Raw genomic sequence first — 25,638 nt, 5'->3', positions numbered from 1 at the left:
TTGAAAAAGAAGAATGGAGCTGGAGGAATCAACCTTTCTTACTTCAGACACTACCTCAAAGCTACAGCCATCAAGACAGTATGGTACTGGCACAAAAATAGAAATACAGACCAATAGAAAAAGATAGAAAGCCCAGAGATAAGCCCATGCACCTATGTGTACCTTATTTTTGACAAAGGAGGCATGAATATACAATGGGACAAAGATAGCCTCTTCAGTGAGTGGTGCTGGGAAAACTGGACAGCTATTTGTAAAAGGGTGAATTTAGAATACTTCTTAACACCATACACAAAGATAAATTCAAAATGGATTAAAGATCTAAATGTAAGACCAAAAATGATTAAACTCTTAGAGGAAAACATAGGCAGAACCCTCTATGACATAAATCACAGCAAGGTCCTCTATGACTCACCTCCAGAGTAATGGAAATATAAAACAAAAATAAACAAGTGGTACCTAATTAAACTTAAAAGCTTTTGCATAGCAAAAGAAACTATAAACAAGGTGAAAAGGCAACCCTAAGAATGGGAGAAAATAATAGCAAATGAAACAACTGACAAACAATTTCCAAAGCATACAAGCAGCTCATACAACTTAATACCAGAAAAACAAACAATCCAATAAAAAAGTGGGCAAAAGACCTAAACAGATATTTCTCCAAAGCACACATATATGTGTATGATAACAAACACATAAAAAGATGCTCAACATTGCTCATTATTAGAGAAATGCAAATCAAAACTATAAAGGGATATCACCTCACACTGATCAGAATGGCCATCATCAAAAAGTCTACAAACAACAAGTGCTGGAGAGGGTGTGGAGAAGAGGGAATCCTCTTACACTGTTGGTGGGAATGCAAACTGGTACAGCCACTATGGAGAACAGTATAGAGATTCCTTTAAAATCTAGGAATAAAACTACCATATGAGGCAGCAACACAACTACTATGCATATACCCTGAGGAAACCAAAATTGAAAAAGACACATAAACCCCAATGTTCACTGTAGCACTATTTACAATAGCTAGAACTTGGAAGCAACCTAGATGTCCATTGACATATGAATGGATAAAGAACCTGTGGTACATATATATAATGGAATATTACTCAACTATAGAAAGGAAAGAATCTGAGTCAGTTCTAATAAGGTGGATGAACCTAGGATGAACCTGTTATACAAAGTGAAGTAAGTCAGAAAGAGAAAAGCAAATATCGTATACAAAGACATATTTATGAAATCTAGAAAGATGGTACTGATGAAATTATTTACAGGGCAGCAATGGAGACTTACAGACATGGTGTAGGGGAAGGAGAGGGTGGACTCTATGGAGACAGTGACATGGAAGCTTATTATTACCATTTGTAAAAATGATACCCACTGGGAATTTGCTGTATGACTCAGGGAACTCAAACCAGGGTTCTGTAACAAACCAGAGGGGTGGGGTGGGGTGGGGAGGGAGATGGGAAGGAGGTTCAAGAGGGAGGGGATATATGTATACCTATGGCTGATTCATGTTAACATTTGGCAGAAATCAATACAATTCTATAAAGCAATTACCCTTCAATAAAAAATAAATAAATATTTAAAAAAAAAACTTAGGACTTGATTAGGATTCAAAATACCACTCAATTCAACTATGGGGCAATTAAGATAAAAACAAAGAAAATTATGTTCATGGCATCACAAGCCAATCAATTTATCTCAATGTTCATTGAGCATACATGAAATTAAAGACTCTGTGTCAGGTCCTACAAAGCACACAAAAATTAGTAAGATTCAGTCATTGTACACAAGAAATATATAATTGAGCAGCACACTTAAGATGGCATACATATAACTATGATAGAATTGAGAATATAAATAACCTAAGACTGATTAAAGTGAGTGCTCTTGAGATTACAAGATAAAAATGTTACAATAGGAAACAATTACCTCATCTCCCATCTGTGGGACAAATGGTGAACGTCGTGGTATGGTATCCAAGATCCACTGAGGGGCAAACCATTCTTCATTGGGCTCTCCTGCCATAGAAACTAGTCCTCCTTTCTAAAATAGAGTTCACAAATTTATAAACTTTAATATATGAACAGTCACAGGAAAAATCGCAAGTAGAAAATGGTAAAAAAAAAAATCAGGTTATAATAAAACAAAATATATACATTTTAAACATTTTAATTACCAATTAATTATTGACAACTTTTGTACCAATAAAACAGTCAAGTGAGTAACCTGTTGCTCAATTTTGGTTGACAGATAATATGACACTATATACTATCTAAAAACCATAAATGTCACTCTTCATGCCCCTGCTGCTGCTGTTGCTGCTAAGTCGCTTCAGTCATGTCCAACTCTGTGCGACCCCATAGACGGCAACCCACCAGGCTCCCCCGTCCCTGGGATTCTCCAGGCAAGAACACTGGAGTAGGTTGCCATTTCCTTCTCCAATGCATGAAAGTGAAAAGTGAAAGTGAAGTCGCTCAGTCGTGTCCGACTCTTAGTGATCCTGTGGACTGTAGCCTACCAAGCTCCTCTGTCCATGGGATTTTCCAGGCAAGAGTACTGGAGTGGGGTGCCATTGCCTTCTCCATCATGCCCCTAGTATATCATATAAATTCAAACACAAGTAACACAATAACTTTTTGCCAAGAAAATGGTGACCATCAAGAAGATAATTCTATCTACTAAAGCAAGAAGTTAGAGCATGCACATATGCATATTTAAATTAGTATTCAAAGAATTACGTGGATTAAGTTTTTATATCATTCAAATGAAATTATAGTGGAGAAAAATCCATCACTGGGGTGAAATAAAAACACAAAGAAATATAAGAGCCCTACAGGATTTACAACATCCTTCCATTTTATAAGTCAACAATGTATAGAAATGTATTACTCAAAACATTGACAAGAATAATCCTTTCATACTATAGTAGCTTATTTAAAACTCTACTACATTTTAATAAACTGTTAATATGTTTTAATTTATTAATTAAAATAATTAAAATATTCTAGCTTCTACTTTCAAAAATTTCAAAAGGTCTTTACATTTCAAAGTCATTATATATAATTTTACTTAGTTTCTCAGATGGGATATTATTTTTAGAGAAATGTGAAGTGTTATTGCTAAATATTTAAGTGAAAGAAAGTGAGTGTTAGTTGCTCAGTCATGCCCAACTTTTTGTGACCACATGGACTGGGGTCCAACAGGATCCTCTGTCCATGGAATTCTTCAGGCAAGAATACTGGAGTGGGTAGCCATTCCCTTCGCCAGGGTATCTTCCAGACCCAGGGATCAAACCCCGGTCTCCTGCATTGCAGGCAGATTCTTTATCATCTGGGCCACTGTGCTGTGTGCTTAGTTTGACTCTTTGTGACCCCATGGACTGTAGCCCACCAGGCTCCTCAGGCTCCTCTGTCTATAAGGATTCTCCAGGCAAGAATACTGGAGTGAGCAGCCATGCCCTCCTTCAGGGGATCTTCCCAAACCAGGGATTGAACCCAGGTCTCCTGCAGTGTAGGTAGATTCTTTACCGTCTGAGCCACCAGGGAATCCCAGGAATATTGGAGTGGGTAGACTATCCATTCTCCAGGGGATATTTCCAACTCAGGAATTGAACTGGGGTCTCCTGCATTGGAGGTGGACTCTTTACCAGCTGAGCTACCAGGGAAGCCTATATGAGCCACTAGGGAAGCCCAAATACAAATATTTAAATATCAAAGACAAAATCAACAACCAAAAAAAAAAAAAAACCACAAAACAAAAAACATGTAAACTCACAAACCTTCTTTCTAGTCTGTTTAGGCTTCTTCTGCCTTTCTTCAAGTGACTTCAAATTTTCCTCCTCAGAGCTGCTGCATATTTTCTGTGTTGCCTGTCTCGTTTGCCTTTTTGGAGGTTGCAAATTTATTCCAGCATCTGCTGTCCAATCAGAATATTCACTTGATGAATCACTGTACATAAATCAAAATTATGAATACATAAGTTTAGAAAAGGAATAGTTTTGCTTCATGATTGAAAGATGATCATTTTGTAATCAAACAGTATTATAAATGACATTGTTTGATTTTGTTCTGACCAAAGACAAAATAAATCAATACAGAATTTTGACCATTACCTAAGTGATTTTAATGAAATGATTCTTGGATAAAGTATAATGCTTAATTTCCCATAACAGTATTTAAAATTCAAAATTCCTGTCCAAACCACGAAAACTTCTTTAAATAAAGATATTCCTTATCCCGAGAAATGCTTAAATATAGTTGTTTTAACCCTGAAATAAATACAGATAGCCTGCCAAGATGTTGAATCTTGGATTTACAAAGAATCTTACTTTAGGGATGAGGGAACTAAATTCTATGTGCAAAAAGATATTGGTAGAGCCAGGATAACACAACAGATCTCTGGGCTTCCAACCTAGTACTCTTTTTACTATAAATACTATTTTAACTGGATTTACCAAATTTCTATAAGAACATACATAATTTCACATTAAAACCATCAAATAATTTTGACCAAATCAAAACCATTAAAACTACCTGGAGGAACTTTCACTTTGCCATTCAATAACAGGATCCTCTATAGAAGCATCACTTGTGCCAACCGTTTCATCTTCCTGGAAGAAAGAGCCAGCAATTGAGATATATGGTTATTATTAACTAGTATTAATTAGCATGTTCTATTTGTTTCATAAAACGTTTTGTATTCTTCCCTCCAAAAAAAAAGTTCTGGTTAAAATGTACATAATCATTATTCTATATAACTCACAACTAAGCCTACCAAGTATTTAAAGATTTCTAGCATCTACTATTTTATTGATATGAGGCATCTATTATTATTTCAAAGGTTCAGTAGATTCCTTAAGAATCCCAAATATAACTCTCTTAAATTTTGTTAAAATTTTTTTTTCAATTTAAGTATAGCTGATTTACAAGGTTGTGTTAGTTTCAGGTATACAACACAGTGATTCAGTTTTTTTTTTTTTTAGTTTTCTTTTCTTTTTTTTTTTTTATTTTTTAACCTTACAATATTGTATTGGTTTTTTACCATATATCAAAATGAATCCGCCACAGGTATACATGTGTTCCCCATCCTGAACCCTCCTCCCTGCTCCCTCCCCATACCATCCCTCTGGGTTGTCCCAGTGCACCAGCCCCAAGCATCCAGTATTGTGCATCGAACCTGGACTGGAGACTCGTTTCATACATATACACATATGTTTGTATACATATAAAAATATATTCTTGTTCAGATTCTTTTCTTATAGAAAGCCATTATTTTTTTTTAAAATCTATATAAAAAAGATAAAAATACTTATATGCCTCTACCAAGTTAGCCTAATTACTTTCTATAAAAAAGTTAATAAGCCTTTTATTATATAAGATCTCAAACATACCAAAGTAGAGAAAGTAGATAACACCCTTCTATATACAATCACTAGTTTAGACAGTATCACATTGCCTATTTTATTGTATATATACTCTTACCAACTGCCTCATATCTCAGGGATTATTTTCTGGGGAAAAAAAGCATTTCTACTATAAATATTTATTAAGACCAGGAAACATTTTTAAAGCACAACCACAATTATTATACTAAAAAGACAATATCAATTCCTGATTAAGTGATAATTCTTTGCAGATCAAGATTTTCATGAACAGGGGTAGAGAAGGAGGCATATAATTGATAAGAATTAAAGAACTGTGAATGCTGGGAGAAGAATGGGGGTACCATATATTGTCAGTACATAATGAAGCCTTCATTGTTCATTTAACAATGACAGTTGTTTAAAAGAACAAAAGCAAAGGACTGAAGAAGAGAGGAACATGAAGAAAAGAACTGCTATGGTCTTTATTCCATTACCATGAAAAGGGTTAGGTCTGAGAAAAATCATTACTCAATAATCTCCATGACGAGTAAAGTCAACAATAACAGAAAACATGTATATCATGATTACCCAGTGAACAAGTTCTGGGACTGTATAACTAGTTATCTCTGTTAATATTTACTTTTTTTCATTTCTAGGCAGATTTCCTCTCACTCTCTTTTCTGTCCCGAAGTCAAACTTTTCCTGGCATATTTGATACCCTCAACCAAGATAATATCTTAGGTACAAATAAGAGAAGATACCTAAAGGAATTCGATATAATGCTTAATTTGCCTACTAAATGCCTTATTAAAGAATAATCCTCTTATAAGAAAGTTATTTAAATAATTTTCTATTAAGGTGACCCTTAAAAGTAAATCCAGATTTTATCAAATTCCTGTTTCTTTTGTGATGTGTAGATCTTCAGCCTTCCATAGACAAAAAGAACTTTGAAAAGGAATCTAGGTATCAAATATTCATTAACTTCTTTGTGATTTTACAAGATCTCAGATATTGACTTCATTGATGGTATCATGTTATTAAATTTAATTGAAAAAGCAATATTGACAAAGCAAAAACAATAAAAAGTAAATCCAAAATGATGATATTAACTGGGAAACAAAAAATTACACTAAATAAATAATAGTAATAATAAATAAATAATCTAACCTCTGAGGAGCTATCTGAATCTTCCTGTACACCTGAATTTTGACACGATGCTCGTGAATTATGTTCTATGTTGGATCGTGTTTGGTAAGTATGTTGTCGTTTGCGTTGTGTTCTTCGTAAAGACCGCCCATAGCTAGGCTGATAATCACTCTGTACAACAGAAGGAAAACAAATTTAAAAAAATGAAAAGCTCAGTGAATATGCACAAAAGAATATATATAAAGCAAATCAATTGAGCAGGGGTAGAGTAAGAGTGGAGGTGACAGACAGGAATGAATACTCAAAAGAAAACCCAAGATATACTTTTACACTACATTTTTATATAAAATATATTTCATTTCTATATATTTAACCCATTTCCATTAATATTGATTACTTTCCTATTTTGAAAACATTGTGATCAAATTAGACAGTGCTGAAACTTTAAGCTAGAAGAATTTGCCCAGAATTTACATATACCATATTATCTACAAATTATTATAGGGTAAAGCAAGCTATCTATATATTATATATATATATATATATATATAATTTTTAATATAACATGTATTTCTTTAGTTCTATAAAAACTACATTCAGTAAACAAGTCAAAATAAAAATGTAATTTTTAACAACTAAAACATAAAACTGTTTTATTCTAAACTTTACAAGTATAAAATATTATTATTGATATATCATACGTCAAACCTATAACCCTAATATGTCATCAGAAGTAAACAATTTTAAATTTCTTATAAATCAGTATCAAGGGCCAGGTCTTTATCTTATGTGTAAATGTTTCTCATTTTCCGTATAAATAAAAATGCTTACAGAGTCAACTCCCCTGTTTATTAGTCTTAGACAAGTCTGATGTCTGATAAATCAGCTTAGCAGGAAAAAAGAATATAAATCATGGATATGAGTTATTCATAATCTCTAAGAAAATAATCTTATCAGAGAATATCAAATAAGCTAATAAAATTTGAATAGAAATTAAGAAAATGGGTATCAAAATGATCTAAGAATATTTAGAGAGTAATATACTACCTAAAACTGTGTTTATTGATACTGAAAGACATTTAAAATTCAGCATCCATCCCCTATATTTGTTTAATAAAATTAAAATCAACCTAGATTTCCCTATTTATCATACTCTTTAGGAGTTACATTTATTAGATCTGGGAACAAAACTATATACTCTTATGTGCCTAGTTTGTTCAACCTCTAAGAACTAGTAAGGGGTTTTCCTATTGTTGTTGTTCAGTTGTTAAGTTGTGTCCAACTCTTTGTGACCCCATGGGCTGTGGACCACCAGGTTTCTTTGTCCATGGGATTTCCCAGGCAAGAATACTGGAGTGGATACCAATGCCCTTCTCCAGGGTTATTTCCAACCCAGGGATGGAACCCATGTCTCCTGCATTGGAAGGTGGATTTTTTTTTTAATTTAAATTTATTTATTTTAATTGGAGGCTAATTACTTTAAAATATTGTATTGGTTTTGCCATACATCAACATGAATTGGCCACAGGTGTACACATGTTCATCCTGAACCCCCCTCCCACCTTGCTGCCCATACCATCCCTCTGGGTCATCCCAGTGCACCAGCCCCAAGCATTCTATATCCTGCATCGAACCTGGACTGGCCTACTGAGCCACTTGAGAATTGGTAAGGGGTTTACTATGTACCTAATGGAGTACAGGCTCTTACTCCCTGATTACAAGTTTCTACTGGTATATATTAATCTTGATAATGTATAGATCAGATTTTGCACCTGTTTAGGTAGGCCAGAAGTAAGCCTATAGCAGGGGTAAGCAAACTTTTTCTGTGAAGGGTCAGAGTATAAATATTACGGCTTTGCAGGTGATATGATCTCTGTGGTAACTACTCAACTCCATTGAGCATGAAAGCAGCCATAGACAATATATAAATAAATAGGTATAGCTGTGTTCCAATAAAACTTTATTAATAGGAATAGGCAGTAGACAAGATTTAGTACATGGGCAGTAGTTGGTAAACCTCTGGCCTAGGGTATCTCAGCATTTGTTTTACATTGTGATTAGTGATCAGGCAATAATTTTCAGGTTCTACTTTAACCAAATGAAAATGGTATTTTAATGCAAATATCTTATACCTACAATAACCACGTCCTAGACTTAAGGGGATAGCCCTAATGCTGTGCAATTTTATCCTTATTAATAATAATCATATCTCAATATGGGGTTCAAAAAATAGTTTCCCTATATATAGACACCTATCAAAATAATCATTTAATATAATGGCCACCTTTCAAACACTTGGTATTTGCAAATAGTGTATTGCAGAGTACTTTGTAGATAAACTTACCCTTTGGGTAGTATAAGATGGTTTTTTCTTCTTTTCAACTGTATAAAGACTGATTTCTATGTCACCTTTTACAGTTCGACATTCTTCCTGAACCCTAGTAATAAATTGAAGGTCAAAGTAATAGAAGATCATCAAAAAGCAAACCAAATGGTTTAAAATCAGATAATAAAAACATTTTTAAATGTAAAATTTTTAACCATTTTAGGTGTATAATTCAGTGGTACTGTTGACATTTACAAAGTTGTGTAACCAACTGAAATTTTTTCATCACTCCAAACATAAACTTTGTAACTATTAAGCAATAACTCTATCTCTCCTCCTACCAGTGCCTATTAACTGCCAGTCTACTTTATGCCTCTATCAATTTGTCTACTTTAGATATTTTATATAAACAGAATTATACATTATTTGCCCCTTTGTGTCTCGCTTATTTCATTTAGAATAATGTTTTTGATGTTCAAGCATGTAGCAAGTATGAGAAGTTTATACGGCTGAATTTCATTCCACTAAAGTACATTGTTGTTGTTGTTCAATCGCTCAGTCATGCCTGACTCTTTGCGACCCCATGGACTGCAGCATGACAGGCTTCCATGTCCTTCACCAACTCCTGGAGCTTGCTCAAACTTATGTCCGTTGGGAAGGTGATGCCATCCAATCATCTCATTCTCTGTCATCCCCTTCTCCTGCCTTCAATATTTCCCAGCATCAGGGTCTTTTCCAATGAGTGAGCTCTTTGCATCACGTGGCCAAAGTACTGGAGCTTGAGTTTCAGCATCAGTCCTTCCAGTGAATATTCAGGACTGATTTCCTTTAGGATTGACTGCTTTGATCTCCTTGGAGTCCAAGGGACTTTCAAAGAGTCTTCTCCAACATCACATTCAAAAGCATCAATTTTTTGGCACTCAGCCTTCTTTATGGTCCAACTCTCAAAACCATACAGGACTGCTGGAAAAACCATAGCTTTGACTAGAAGGACTTTGGCAGCAAAGTAATGTCTCTGCTTTTTAATACACTGTCTAGGTTTATCATAGCTTTTCTTCCAAGGAGCATCTTTTAATTTCATGGCTCAGTCACCGTCTGCAGTGATTTTGGGGCCCAAGAAGATAAAGTGTCTCAGTGTTTCCATTGTTTCCCCATCTATTTGCCATGAAGTGATGGGACCCGATGACACGATCTTAGTTTTTTTAAACGCTTAAGCCAGTTTTTTCACTCTCCTCTTTCACTTTCATCAAGAGGATCTTTAGTTCCTCTTCACTTTCAGCCATAAGGGTGGTGTCATCTGCATACCTGAGGTTATTGATATTTCTCCTAGCAATCTTGATTCCAGTTTGAGCTTCATCCAGCCCAGCATTTCACATGATGTACTCTGCATATAAGTTAAATAAGCAGGGTGACAATATATAGCCTTGACGTACTCCTTTGCCAATTTTAAACCATTCCGTTGTTTCATGTTTGGATCTAACTGTTGCTTCTTGACCTGCATACAGGTTTCATAGGAGACAGGTAAGGTGGTCTGGTATTCCCATCTCTTCAAGAATTTTCCACAGCTTGTTGTGATCCACACAGTCAAGGCTTTAGCGTAGTCAAAGAAGCGAAGTAGGTGTTTTTTCTGGAATTCTCTTGCTTTTTCTATGATCCAATGGATGTTGGTAATTTGATCTCTGATTCCTCGCCTTTTCTAAATCCAGCTTGAACATCTGGAAGTTCTTAGTTCACGTACTGCTGAAACCTAGCTTGGAGAATTTTGAGCATTACTTTGCTAGCAAGTGAAATGAGTGCAATTGTATGGTAGTGTGAACATTCTTTGGCACTGCCCTTCTTTGGAATTGGAATGCAAACTGAACTTTTCGTGGCCACTGCTGAGTTTTCCAAATTTGCTGGCATATTGAGTGCAGCACTTTAACAACATTTGGATTTGAAATAGCTCAACTGGAATTCCATCACCTACACTAGCTTTGTCTGTAGTGATGCTTCCTAAGGCCCACTTGACTTCACACTCCAAGATGTCTGGCTCTATGTGTGATCACACCATTGTGGTTATATGGGTCATTAAGATCTTTTTGTATAGTTTTTCTGTGTAATCTTGCCACCTCTTCTTAATATTTTCTGCTTCTGTTAGGTCCATACTGTTTCTGTCCTTTATTGTGCCATCTTTTCATGAAATGTTCCTTTGGTATCTCTAGTTTTCTTGAAGAGATCTCTAGTCTGTCCCATTCTATTGTTTTCCTCTATTTCTTTGCATTGATCACTTAGGAAGTCTTTCTTACCTCTCCTTGCTATTTTCTGGAACTACAATCAGTTGGGTATATCTTTCCTTTCCTCCTTTGCCTTTCCTTTCCTCCTTTGCCTTTCGGGTCTCTTTTCTCAGTTGTATGTTAATGACTCCTCAGACAACCATTTTGCCTTGTTGCATTTCTTTTTCTTGAGGATGGTTTTGATCACCACCTCCTGTACAATGTTACAAACCTCTATCCATAGTACTTCAGGCACTGTATCAGATCTATCACATTTTATTTATCTATTCATCTATTGACTTATATTTGAATCGTTTCTACCATTCAGGTATTATGAATAATGCTAAATAAATATTGGCATACAAATATCTGAGTCCCTGCTTTCAATTCTACTTTTAACACTTTGAGCAGAGAATTACATTAAATTGTTGTACTGCCAGGGGGTAGCATTCAGTTCATAAATTAGCCATGTCTCCCTTTTTCTTTTTACTGCTAAAGAAATATTAAGGTGAAACCAACTTAATTTTGCTACTTGTTGGCTCAGCTTGTGAAAACGTCTACTGGGACGATATCATGATTTAAATGGATTTTATAGGTCCTCTGTCAATGTACTTTCTCTTTTCCAAATATATTTCCAGTTGTTGTGCATTATTTGAAGTCAATATTATAGTAAATGTTAAGGTTTACAGATAAAGATAGGGATTCCAAGTTTGAAATCCATCCTAATGAAATCCTTTCATCCAAAGAAGTCTACTTAAATATATTTCTAAAAATACACTATGCACTGGGCTCTACTATATATCTGTACTGCACTCCCAAACTGTTCCAATTTTGAGTTTCCTCAGAACCACTGTTAAATTTTGGGGTCCATGTATCATTGACATATTACTCACATACGGCCTCATGTTCTTACTTAATAATATTTTATTCTTATCTTCTAACCTAGACTATAAACTCAAAGAAGACAGAGATCATATTTTTCACTTTTCATTATTCCCCAACCCATTTAGTAACAAGCTAAGAAAATTTAAGATAATCTTTAAATAGTTGTTATGGAATGAACGAATGGAATAATGTGGAAAAAATAATGCATGATTCAGCTAAATTAAAAAAAAAATCTTAGTTATTAGTCTAACATAGTACATTTTAATTTATTTACTAAAAAAGAAAACTCTCAATGTTCTTATGAATGTTACCATATTGACTCACCTACTAACCCCATTATTTAGCTCATTGACTACCACTCTTCTGCTCCATGCCATGAGATCTCGTTCAGTGGCCATCTGGCTTCTAGGAGCATTGTTATGCATTTGTCGGACACCTTCAATCTGACCACTACGTCGCAGTCCAATATTTGGGGAAGCAGATATGTCCATATCTGGATTTCTCAGAGCTAAAACAAAAACAAAGGAATGCTCCATGCTCTAAGCAAAGAAAAATATCAAACTTTTCCAGATCAGAGCTCTAAATAAAATAAGAGATTCAAAGATAATACTGCTAGACAATACTGCTGTTCCTTTAATATATTTTCTGTATCCCCTTTATGGTCTTTATAGTCTTATAAAGCAGGTACTCAATAAATGTTTATTGTCTCTTTTCATACCCTCCCTGGAATACAGGCAAAAAAAAAAAGTTTATTGTCTCTATAGCTCTTTTAATTTTTTTCAAAATACTTTCACATCTGTCATCTACTAAATGCTCAGTAAATACAAAAACTGTATTTAATGTATTTGGTAGATTTATACATGTTATTAGTACTAGTTCAGAAAGCAGCTTTTTAATCTAAATTCTACCTTTAGTCCATTAAAAGGTTTCTGAATAAAACCCCAATAAACTTTTCAAAAATATAAGAAAAAATTTATAGGACTTCCTGTGTGGTCCAGTGTTTGGGAATTAGCCTGCAAATGTAGGGGACATGGGTTCTATCCCTGGTACCGGAAGATTCCATATGCTGTGGAACAACTAAGCCCATAAGCCATGACTACTGAGACTGTGGGCCACAGTTTTACTGAAACCCTTATGCCTAAAGTCCATGCTCTGCAACAAGAGAAGCCATAGCAATGAGAAGCCTGAACACTGCAACAAAGAGTAGCCCCTACTCGCTGCAACTAGAGAAAACTCAAGCAAAGCAATGAAGACTTAGTGTAGCCAAGAATAAATAAATAAATAACATAAATATCATTTATTAAAAAAACAGCTGAAGGAAAAACGAGAAACTGTGCACAACTACTGAGTCTATGCTCTACAGCCCATAACCACTACTGAGCCCACACGTGGCAACTACTGAAGCCTGCACACCTAGAGGCTGTGTTCTGCAACAAAGAGAATCCACTGCAATGAGAAGTCCATGCATTGCAATGAGTAGGAGGCCCTGCTTGCTGCAACTAGAGAAAAGCCCTCCTGCAGCAATGAAGATCCAGGGCAGGCAAAGATTTTAAAATAAAACAATAAAATAAAAAATAAAATTATAAAAAAATTTAAACTATCAAAATTTCAGTTTCAAAATTGATAAGGAAGGAAAGAAAAAGGAAATAAGTAATAGAAATCTTACTTTTCTTTTTAATCCTCCACAAAAGTTTCAGATTATTTTGTTCTATTTGCAAATAAAACAAAAATGGAAACTGAAACACTAAACTGTTAAACCATGCATCACAAAAAACTCAAAACAAATGAACACTGCAAAGAGAAGACAATGAAATCTCTTTGCTTAACAGCATTCAAATCTATTCATGCAAACCTAGTAATGAAGTTACTGAACTCTAAATCAGGGTTCTAAGAAAGTTTTATGTCTTAGAAACAAAAGGCTTGGACATATAGGATCATCAGTCCATGTCTTATCTTATTCCAGGTTAAGGAAAGTTATATGAGATAGGTGCTCCAAATTACATGAACAAATAATATTTTTATTTTAATTTTATGGGATACTAAACAAATCAGAAAGTGAGTAGAAGACCCTGTGAATCACCTCAAATTTATATCGCATTTCTGTGGACTCCAAAACGCTACACTACCCAAATCAATGACCACAATTATGTAAACATAAAAAGAAACATGTGCCAAAATCCCATAAGAGGATACATTTTTAAAGTTGAACAGTTCTTAACAAAAGTAAAACTAACATAGCCTAAGATTATATAAAACTCAGATGCATAAACACATTTCATGTAAAGTGAAGGAAGACCTACAATAGATTAGAATGATACTATGAGATCAAACTTGTGAGAGTTGATTAAGAAACTGTATTCCCTAAGAAGAGGGCTTGTTGTCTGCCAGTGTTTTTGTAAACTCAAGAGAGACAGATAATATGTTGCTGTTTTGATCTCTACCATCTGAGCCACCAGGGAAGCCCACTTTTTCAATAAATGAGGGCAAATATTTCTGAAAGTAATTTTTAAATTTAAAGTGATTTTAATTTTTAAAACTTTATAGGTTGGTTCCCCTAGAAGGGACTGGATTTGTTATAGCACCTTGCTTATTAGAACAAGACTGCAAATACATTACTAAGCTAAAAGAAAATAGTATATTAAAATACACGGTCTGTATTCCTTCAGTTCAGTTCAGTTCAATTGCTCAGTCATGTCCGACTCTTTGCGACCCCATGAATCACAGCACGCCAGGCCTCCCTGTCCATCACTAACTCCTGGAGTTCACTCAAACTCATGTCCATCAAGTTGGTGATGCCATCCAGCCATCTCATCCTCTGTTGAACCCTTTTCCTCCTGCCCCCAATCCCTCCCAACATCTGAGTCTTTTCCAATGAGTCAGCTCTTCGCATGAGGTGGCCAAAGTACTGGAGCTTCAGCTTTAGCATCATTCCTTCCAAAGAACACCCAGGGCTGATCTGCTTCAAAACATGCTAAATTACTTTACTCCCAAATGATAATGAGATCATGGCACTTTGGTGTATCTGATATCAAAACTTTAACAAAATGTTGCTTTTATTTAAAAACCTAAAATGTTCCTCATGTGTAATTATTTGGTATAGATAAAATAAAGTACATTCATCATATCTTTCACAAACATATACATACTTACCACCATTAGAAGAATATGATCTATTAATTGGAAAATGTGGAGCATCTCCTTCATTAATTAGCCTCAGATCTTGTTCTCTTTGTAACTCCCTGATTATTCCATCAAGAATGCTCTCATCTTGATCATTGGTTTGTTGCCCAATTACCTGTTCTACTACTTCACCATCACCTAAATCAAGCCAAAGATATAAAGCCACAAAATTATTTACATTTTTGTATACCATAAGTAGAGTAAAATCAAGGTCAATCTATAAGTTGCTAGACAAATAATTTTTAAAGTATTAAGATGAAAATAAAGCATACAGCAAACAAAATATTTTTAAAGAACTTTTAAGTACATCATCTTGTGTGTTTAACTTAACCAGTGTCCCCAATGTCAGACATTTTGATGAGGACCTTCTCATCTTACAGAAAAAAAAAGTGATTAAATTATTAAGAATGAACTTTCTCTATGGAATATTCAAAGCTAAAAGTTGTGTGTGTGCTCATTTTCCCAGTCATGTCTGACTCTTTGTGATCCTATGGACTGAAGCCCATCAGGCTCCTCTGAAGCTAAAAGTTAGGAGTAAATATTTGAGTAAGGTTTTAATAAGTTCAACTGCAAATACCGAAAATGCTTTGCATCTTTCATGAGAACTTCCTTTCTGAAAGAAATCAAAATTACAGTCTTTATAATATTGTCTCTTTTGATAACATCTCAATAGACAGATGTGAGGGCTTCCCTGATAGCTTAGTTGGTAAAGAATCCGCCTGCAACACAGGAGGCCCTGGTTCGATTCCTGGGTTGGGAAGATTCCCCTGGAGAAGGGATAGGCTACCCACTCCAGTATTCTTGGGCTTCCCATGTGGCTCAGCTGGTATAGCATCCGCCTGCAATTCGGGAGACCTGGGTTCCATCCCTGGGTTGGGAAGATCCCCTGGAGAAGTAAAAGGCTTACCCACTCCAGTATTCTGGCCTGGAGAATTCCATGGACTGTATGGGGTCGCAAGGAGTCAGACATGACTAAGCAACATTCACTTTCACTTTTCATACATTTGAATATAAAAATTATTTCTTATAATGAAATTCAATTATTACGTCTGAACAAAAATTTTATTTATTTCTATTATCTTTTTCTTTCTTAACTACATCTTAGACCTGTTTTTCATCTTGTCTTCTAGTCAGAGTAAATGGTATCTGTTAACAGTAGCCAAGTGATCAGATCTTACAGGAAACAAAATATGATAAAGTATAGATTTTTTAATTCATATGTTTTCAGCTCTACCTCCTATTTAATATTCATATTTCCCCTTGTTTAATTAAATATGACATCAACAAAGTAACTATTATCACGTTTAACACCATTTCATTGCTCTACAAATCTTTATGAGAGAATATAAAAAGGATATGTAACATTTCATTCTATAAAGATCATCTTAATTTGTAAGTAAGGATATAAAATTCCATTTGCAAATAAATAACTCATTGCCTCATACTTGGAAGAAAACCTACAAGTAACAAACTAACATATGAAGACATTCTGCTGTCAGGGTGGGATGGAGGCAGTATACCTAAGGGAAACATGTTAACCAAAAGAGTTGTTTTTTAATGTCTTTTTCTACTATGCTCCTATCATGCATCACACTCATCACTGCATCGGCAATATCCTCCAATACTATTGTTATTTAAACACTTAGCATTCTCCTCCCGAACACTTAATAATTCCTTACATTTCAAACATGAGGGTGGTGGGTAAAGAGCCACCTTCCAGTTTATAGTTCTTTAAATTTCCTCTTCTTCAGTCCATTAACTATGTACTCTCAAATTAAAATACCAATAATAAGAGCAGTAGAATTTCACCAATTATAAAAGCTTGGCACATTAAAGTTAGTAAATTTAATCATCACTTTTGTGGTTCAGTCACTCAGTCGTGTCTGACTCTTTGCAAACCCATAGATTGCACCCACATGGACTGCAGGAAGCATAGACTTCCCTGTCCTTCACCATCTCTTGGAGTTTGCTCAAATTCATGTCCATTGAGTCAGTGATGCCATCGAACCACCTCATCTTCTGTCGCCCTCTTCTCCTCCTGCCCTCAAACTTTCCCAGCATCAGGGTTTTTTTTTTCCCATGAGTTGGTTCTTCACATCAGATGGCCAAAGTATTGGAGCTTCAGCATCAGTCCTTCCAATGAACATTTGGGACTGATTTCCTTTAGAATTGAATGGTTTGATCTCCTTACGGTCCAAGGGACTCTCAAAAGTCTTCTCCAACACTACAGTTCAAAAGCATCAATTCTTCAGCACTTGGTCTTCTTTTACGGTCCAACTCTCACATCCATACATGACTACTGGAAAAACCATAGCTTTAACTATACAGACCTTTGTAGGCAAAGTAATGTCTCTGCCTTTTAATGTGCTTTCTAGGTTTGTCATAGCTTTCCTTCCAAGGAGCAAGCATCTTTTCATTTCACAGCTGCAGTTCCTGTCCGCAGTGATTTTGGAGCCCAAGAAAATAAAGTCTGTCACTGTTTCCTTTGTTTCCCCATCTATTTGCCATGAAGTGATGGGACCATATGCCATGATCTTAGTTTTTTGAATGTTGAGTTTTAAACCAGCTTAAATTATCACTAGAAGTCAATTCTAAAAGCATCAGGATTATACACATGTTCAGGTTTCTAAGGAAGCAGGTCAATACATTCTCTGCTTCATTGTATTCTTAGTGTTTGCCCTAATCCATTTATCTGTGTCCAGATGAGATAAACAATGTAAAAAAGTACATTGGTAAGATAAAAAAGTTCTATGCCACTGAAAATTAATAAGGTATCAGATAAAATATAGGGCTTCCCTGGTGGCTCAGATGTAAAAAATCTGCCTACAAAACCCAGGTTGGGAAGATCCCCTGGAGAAGGGAATGGCAACCCACTCCAGTATTCTTGCCTGGAAAATTCCATAGACAGAGGAGCCTGGTGGGCAATAGTCCATGGGGTCACAAAGAGTTGGACATGACTGAGCGACTAACACTTTTCACTTTCAGGTAAAATATATTATAACCTACTACATAGTTTATCATGGGGATATATTATGGAGAGAAGAGTAAGTTTAACACTTTACAAAACATTTTAAATTTACTTTAGTTGATAACATACCATTAGCCACATATCCCAGCTGTGGTATAAGTTGTTCATCTTTACAATTTTCCCGTCCTGGTACCAGTCTTTGAAATTTTGTGGGATGAGGATTTCCATCAACATCCACCAAGAATGGTGGAGGCATGAGATGAGGAGCTTGTTGGGTTTGTTCATCCAATACATAGTTGTTGGCATCACGGATAAGAGGTCGATAATCAGTATGGAAGAACATCTGATCTGGAATCTTTATGATAGATTTTAGTATTTAATGTGCACAGGAAATTTATTAACAAGCATTTATTTTCATTCCTAGAGCATGTTTGTTTTTCAAATCAGACAATTTTTGCATTATCTATATACTCCTCTGTTGTCATGTGTTTTCCCTAGGTAGAAGTGAATCACCTAGATCATAATCCTATTTTTCTCCACAAAACCCTATAATATATATTTTTTTCTGGCCCATCCCTATCATATTTCTCCAATTAGGATAAGAGGAAGCAGAACAATAATGTAGTAGATAAAGTTACTTATTTTTAAGTTGCAAAAAACTGACAAAGAACTAATCTCAAAAATATACAAGCAACTCCTACAGCTCAACTCCAGAAAAATAAATGACCCAATAAAAAAATGGGCCAAAGAACTAAACAGACATTTCTCCAAAGACATACAGATGGCTAATAAACACATGAAAAGATGTTTAACATCATTCATTATCAGAGAAATGCAAATCAAAACCACAATGAGGTACCATTTCACGCCAGGCAGAATGGCTGCTTTTATCCAAAAGTCTACAAGCAATAAAAGCTGGAGAGGGTGTGGAGAAAAGGGAACTCTCTTACACTGTTGGTGGGAAGGCAAACTAGTACAGTTACTATGGAGAACAGTGTGGAGATTCCTTAAAAAACTGGAAATAGAACTGCCTTATGACCCAGCAATCCCACTGCTGGGCATACACACTGAGGAAACCAGAAATGAAAGAGACACGTGTACCCCCAATGTTCATCACAGCACTGTTTATAATAGCCAGGACCATGGAAGCAACCTAGATGTCCACAGCAGATGAATGGATAAGAAAGCTGTGGTACATATACACAATGGAGTATTACTCAGCCATAGATCAGTCTTATGGACTCTGTGGGAGAGGGAGAGGGTGGGGAGATTTGGGAGAATGGCATTGAAACATGTATAATATCATGTATGAAACGAGTCGCCAGTCCAGGTTCAATGCACGATACTGGATGCTTGGGGCTGGTGCACTGGGACGACCCAGAGGGAGGGTATGGGGAGGGAGGAGGGAGGAGGGTTCAGGATGGGGAACACATGTATACCTGTGGCGGATTCATTTTGATATTTGGCAAAACTAATACAATATTGTAAAGTTTAAAAAAAAAAAAAAAAAGGAATACATTTGAATCAGTTCTAATGAGGTGGATGAAACTGGAGCCTATTATACAGAGTGAAGTAAGCCAGAAAGAAAAACACCAATACGGTATACTAACGCATATATATGGAATTTAGAAAGATGGCAACAATAACCCTGTATGCGAGACAGCAAAACAGACGCAGATGTATAGAACAGTCTTTTGGACTCTGTGGGAGAGGGAGAGGGTGGAATGATTTGGGAGAATGGCATTGAAACATGTATAATATCATATATGAAACAAATCGCCAGTCCAGGTTTGATGCATGATACTGGATGCTTGGGGCTGGTGCACTGGGATGACCCATAGAGATGGTATGGGGAGGGAGGTGGGAGGAGGGTTCAGGACAGGGAACACATGTACATCCGTGGCAAATTCATGTTGATGTATGGCAAAACCAATACAATATTGTAAAGTAAAGAAAAAAAAAACATACAAACTTTAATAACTATTTTTCTTGCTTGTTTTTATTCAAACAAGAATAGACGGAGTATAATATAAATGGTGAGACAGGTAAATATCAATGCATGAAAGACACAAAGGTGATTAAGTATCGAGATGAACTCAAAGATTCTAGTTCTTTTCCAACTCCAAGATTCTATCATCTATCCTAAACTCACAGCTAATAAAATAAAAGAAACCAATTAAATTAGCTTCTTAAGTATTTTAACAAGATCAATAATAGGTAAAATAAACATTTAGCAACGAGCTGTTTATTCCTAATGTAGGATAAGTAAAGGATGTAACCTGGTCAAGTTATTCTCTTATTACACCTAAAAGGTAGTACAGAGAAAGAATATGTAGTAAGCAAGAGTGTTTTCCAATGAATTTTTATATCCACATCACCGTATATCTTAATAGTAATTTGAACTGCCAAGCCTTATATTCTAGCAGTGATGAAAAATTTTACAAAAAAAAAGCGACTTTGTTATTTTTTATCTATTGAAACATAGTGACCTTTATTAACCAAAAAGCTTCAAATAAGATGTATGAATGATACTATCAAAAATCACAATCTATAACAACAATTAAGTATACTAACCTTTTCATAGTATTTACTGCATCCAAATCCAAAAAGCAGCAAATGCCCATGTGAATCAGTGCAGGCAAAATGATTTCCATCTGGTGAGAATTTACAGTCAAACACTGCACCATGGCCTTGGCCTTCAATCTGAAATTTAGAAGTCACTTTAAGTCACCTTAGGAGGTAATTTTCAAATAATAAATAGTCAATAGCTTCTACTTGGTAATATCGTGGATTCTGTGATACATCAACATTCCAGTGTACTCTCTGACTTCTGTAGCCAGAATCCTACTGTAATAGTAAAGCTCTGAAAGAAATTAGGGAGATTCAATATGAAATGCATCATATCAAACATTACTAGCAATGCCCTAACTGAAGAAGGACTGCATGAATGACTGAGGAAAATAAAAAAGACCTAAACACAACCAAATTGACAAAGGTGCTACTTCAGGAAAGTCAAGATATTATCTTCATATTTAAACTGCAAATCAAACTTTAAAAAAAACCATCCTAAAATTAAAGCACACAAATCAATCTCACTGACAAAAGACAAAGGGTTATTATTAACACTCTGAATCTGTATAAAGCCTATAAAAGGGAGCTCAAAGGCCAACAATTTAGAAATATTTAGTCAGAACTATTTTTCAGAAAGGAACAATAAATATGGGAAATATGAGTATTCTCATCACCATAGGAGGGTGTTCAACTGGGAGAAGAGATACTTCAACATATTTTTCCATTGTTTGTACAAAATATATTTTAGGAGTATCCACATCTCCAATTCCATGTGTGCCAAACAACTTCCTGATTACTAACTAAGCTATATAGGATTTATCAGAGACAGATACAATACAGTCACTGTTGTGATTCATTCATTAGGATTATAGTTTAAACGTTAATTTTTGGAATTTTGTTTAGTGTTAAATCCAAATGCTTATTCAATTTGAGTTTCTAGAATTAAGAGCTGGGAAACAGAATTTGGAAAATGTTAACACCACAAAACAGAGACACCCTGAAAGGCATAGTTCTCAACTGGCCTTACTCTCAGATCTTGAGCCATTCTCTAAGTTATTATATGGATTTAAACAGAGGGCAAGAGGTTCCTTGGCACTAAGTATACTTTAATTACCAAATTATCATAGTCTGCTTTTTTATTAACTAAACATAGATTGGGCTTCCCTTGTAGCTTAACTGGTAAAGAATCTGCCTGCAATGCGGGAGACCAGGTTTGATCCTTAGGTTGGAAGATCCCCTGGAGAAAGGGAAAGGTTACCCACTCCAGTATTCTGGCCTGGAGAATTCCATGGACTGTATAGAACATGGGGTTGCAAAGAGTCGGACATGACTGAGCGACTTTCACAAGCATAGATTTCCCTTACCATGTTAAAATAATTCCGAATTTTGGTCCCCCGGTCAAGGTCCCAAACAAAAATGTTCCCATCATGACCTGCTGAAAGTATGATCCTTTGATCAAATGGATGTGCTTCCAAAACAAATACTTCATCATCATGTCCCTGTGATAAAATCAATATTAAAAATGAAAAGCAACATTGAATATCTGTCTTATTTGGTTAAAAGATCTCAGGATATCCTATCAATCTAGTTCAGATGAATTCATGTATGCAAATTTAACAGCATTTACAAACATGGACACTACAAGAAATAGTTGTTGGAGTTCCTTATATGTTTAAATGCTGATTTCATAAAATATGGCTTCCCTAATAGCTCAGTTGGTAAAGAAATCCCCTGCAATGCAGGAGACCCCAGTTCAGTTCCTGGGTTGGGACGATCCACTGGAGAAGGGATAAGCAATCCACTCCAGTATTCTTGGGCTTCCCTTGTGGCTCACATGGTAAAGAATCTGCCTACAATGTGGGAGACCTGGGTTCAATTCCTGGGTTAGGAAGATCCCCTGGAGATCTTCCCTATTCCAGTATTCTGGCCTGAAGAATTCCAGGGACTATATAGTCCAAGGGGGCTCAAAGAGTCGGACACAAGTGAGTGACTTTCACTTTCACTTCATAAAATATTCAATAGACAGAAGACCTGAAAGGTATTTGAAATACAATCCAAAATCAGGCCTCTGAAATGGTATTCATATTTCTAGGACTTTGCTATTAAAAGGTCACAGAATATGTAACAAACAAAATCTTTTATTAACACCCAATTCTGACACAGTGATAACAGAAAAACCTTCATTATTCTTCGTCCAGTACTCACTGATATTCATATTGTATCATGGGAGGACCTATGATATGTTCAAACAACAAAGTATAGTTTGTCTTTTTTACCTTTATCTACTTTATAGTTGAAGGTTTCATTTAATATTTTACCTGAAAAACAGGTATGCTGCTAAAAAAACAATAATAAGTTTGGAAACCAACATTCCTATATTTCCCCAGTAATAAATCAATATCAGCATCTCTACAGACTTTAGATCAGGAGTCTGGGAACTTTAGGCCAACTAACTCCCCAGTGTTTCTGGACAGACAGCTTAAGGAATGATTTTTACATTTTTTAAAAGGTGGTAAAAAATGAAAGAATATTCAACAGAGACCATATGTGGCTTGCAAAGCCTAAAATATTTACTATCTGGCCTCTTAAAGAAAAAGTTTGTCAACACCTAATTTAGATCACTGTTCATTTTTGTTAATTCCTGGCTAGAGAGTACAGGCTCCAAGTTTTAGAGAAGCATGCCAGACATCCTGAAATTGTATTTCACTTAGGAACATATCAGCATATTTCACATCAGGAGCTTCCAGAAATAATCACATGTTGTGAACCTAAAAAGTGCATTTTACCCCCAATCATTGCATAAAAATAGAAGAGTAACCTGCCCTACGACCATTATGTTAAAAAATGTAGCTTATTAAAAAGTAACTTTAGAATGTCTCAAAATGAAAAGTGGAAGATAAAGAGGTAAAATCCTTTTTGATAAATACCAACAAAAAACTTTTTTCCCAGTGATTATCAAAAAAAATATTTATTTGTCATAACAAAATCTGTTACTGAATATCCAATTTGATATAGTATATACTTTCTCAGGTTCCTAATCAGTAAGCAGTAAAATTACTCTGTTAAAGTCAAATGATAATGTTACAACTACATTAGCATACATTAGCAAAGAGAGATTTTTAAATAGGGGGTTCCATTTTTGGTCCTTGGTCATGGGAAACAAAACCTAGTCAGATGAAGTAATGTCTTAAGATTTATCATCTGCCCTATTTTTATTTATTAAGCACATCTCTATTTCCACCACTACCATACAAATCCAAGTTATCATTAAGGCCCATCCTATCATAGAATCCTACAGTATACTCAGAGTCATCCTTATCTCATTCCAATCTATTCTCTCTACTCTGTTGCTACAATTAGGAGGCAGTTTTCAAAAGCAAAATTCACATGCTATTCCTTTGCTTTTAAACATTTTCATGGTACCTATTGGTTTCAGGATAGATCCTACAAGATCTTGCATGGTCTGGCCCCTGCCTATTTCTCCTCCTATCAGGTGATACTCTTTCTGCTGTCTGTGCTATAGCCAAAAAATTGGCTTTCACCTCCTTTCTACTTCAAGACCTTTGTACATGTTTTTCCCTCTTCTTGGAAGGAACTTTCAACCTCCTCAACACATGTAATTTACCAAATATTTATTGATCCTCTACCATGCTGAGACAGAAAATAAACAAAGAAAAAATACAGTAAGAAAATACTAGGTAGTGATCAACACTACAGTGAAAATAAAGCAAGACGATGACTGTGAGGCTACCCAAGATTGTTTGCTCAAGGAAGGCCTTGTCAAGGAGGTGACATTTAGGATGAGAGCTGGGAAATTTTTACCTATCTTACAAATCTTAACACAAGCTTCACCTTCTCAGGAAGCTTTCTCTGACCCTTCCAGACCAAGTTTGGTTATCCTACTAGAAACTTGTGTTGTGCTCTTCTTAGCATTTATCTGATTAAATGCTTGTTTTTTGTTTTATTTAATAGGCTATAAACTCTAGGAGGATAGGGACTCTTTAATCTACTATTTAAACCCATCTCAGTGGCTGGAACAGGCTTCCCTGGTGGCTCAGAGGTTAAAGCATCTGCCTGGAATTCAGGAGACCCGAGTTTGATCCCTGGGTAGGGAAGATCCCCTGGAAAAGGAAATGGCAACCCACTCCAGTACTCTTGCCTGGAGAATCCCATGGAGGGAGGAGCCTGGTAGGCTACAGTCCATGGGGTCATAAAGAGTCGAACAGGACTGAGCGAGTTCACTTTCACTTTCCTTTCAGTGGCTGGAACAATGGGTACTCAATAAGTATTTGTTGAATTGAAGAACTTCACACCCTAGTAAGACTCTGGTACACAAATTCTTAACATACAAAATATAAATTCTATACCAAAACTAAGCAGATTTAACTGTTACAAGGACTAAAAATAGTCTGTTTTAAAATTTCTTCAGTAAAATCCACTGGAAAGATGACCCATGAATCAGCCCATGGGAAGAGTACCATTGAACAGAACTGTAAATTAAGATACTAATTAAGACAGAGTTTTACACGGATTTTATAAAAATGATGGCTACAAAATGGCCTGTGAAGTTGTGATTTTTAGAGATAAAGACCTGTAGCCACTGGCCACATGTGGCTAGTGGAAAATGAGATGGTCTGTAAACTTAAAATACACACTAGATTTCAAAGATTTAGTATGAAAAAATGTCAACAATTTCATTAATATTTCTTATATCATGTTGAAAAGCTACTATTTTGTATATACTGGGTTAAATAAAGCCAGCTCTATCCTTAAAACCAACAACAAAAAAGTCCCAACTCATGCTACAAACAAATAACTTATATACCCTTGACTTTATATGATAACATAATGGGTAAATAAATATGGGAAAAGATCCTGAAAAGTTTTCATACCTGCTTTTAGTAGCTACACCATACGCCATCCTTATTTTGTAAATATGTCA

The 25,638-nt window shown here is 35.5% G+C and overlaps 1 protein-coding gene across 4 annotated transcripts in view; it reads right to left on the bottom strand.

Moving 5' to 3' along the window:
* Positions 1-25,638, bottom strand: part of BRWD3 (bromodomain and WD repeat domain containing 3) — a 156,857-nt gene that overhangs the window by 48,540 nt on the left and 82,679 nt on the right. For all 4 annotated transcript variants that reach the window (XM_019956005.2, XM_070783702.1, XM_070783703.1 and 1 more), the window contains 10 exons: positions 22,061-22,195; positions 20,700-20,828; positions 18,255-18,480; positions 15,128-15,295; positions 12,302-12,485; positions 8,859-8,952; positions 6,536-6,685; positions 4,539-4,615; positions 3,785-3,953; positions 1,936-2,049 (listed from right to left, as the gene is read on the bottom strand). In XM_019956005.2, coding sequence (XP_019811564.1) covers positions 1,936-2,049; positions 3,785-3,953; positions 4,539-4,615; positions 6,536-6,685; positions 8,859-8,952; positions 12,302-12,485; positions 15,128-15,295; positions 18,255-18,480; positions 20,700-20,828; positions 22,061-22,195 — 1,446 coding nt within the window. The remainder of the gene's footprint in view (positions 1-1,935; positions 2,050-3,784; positions 3,954-4,538; positions 4,616-6,535; positions 6,686-8,858; positions 8,953-12,301; positions 12,486-15,127; positions 15,296-18,254; positions 18,481-20,699; positions 20,829-22,060; positions 22,196-25,638) is intronic.

This window comes from Bos indicus, chromosome X (assembly GCF_029378745.1).
Source record: "Bos indicus isolate NIAB-ARS_2022 breed Sahiwal x Tharparkar chromosome X, NIAB-ARS_B.indTharparkar_mat_pri_1.0, whole genome shotgun sequence".
Classification (NCBI taxonomy): Eukaryota; Metazoa; Chordata; class Mammalia; order Artiodactyla; family Bovidae; genus Bos; species Bos indicus.
The sequence above is the reverse complement of the archived record's forward strand: the minus strand, read 5'-3'. Positions and strand labels throughout refer to the sequence as shown.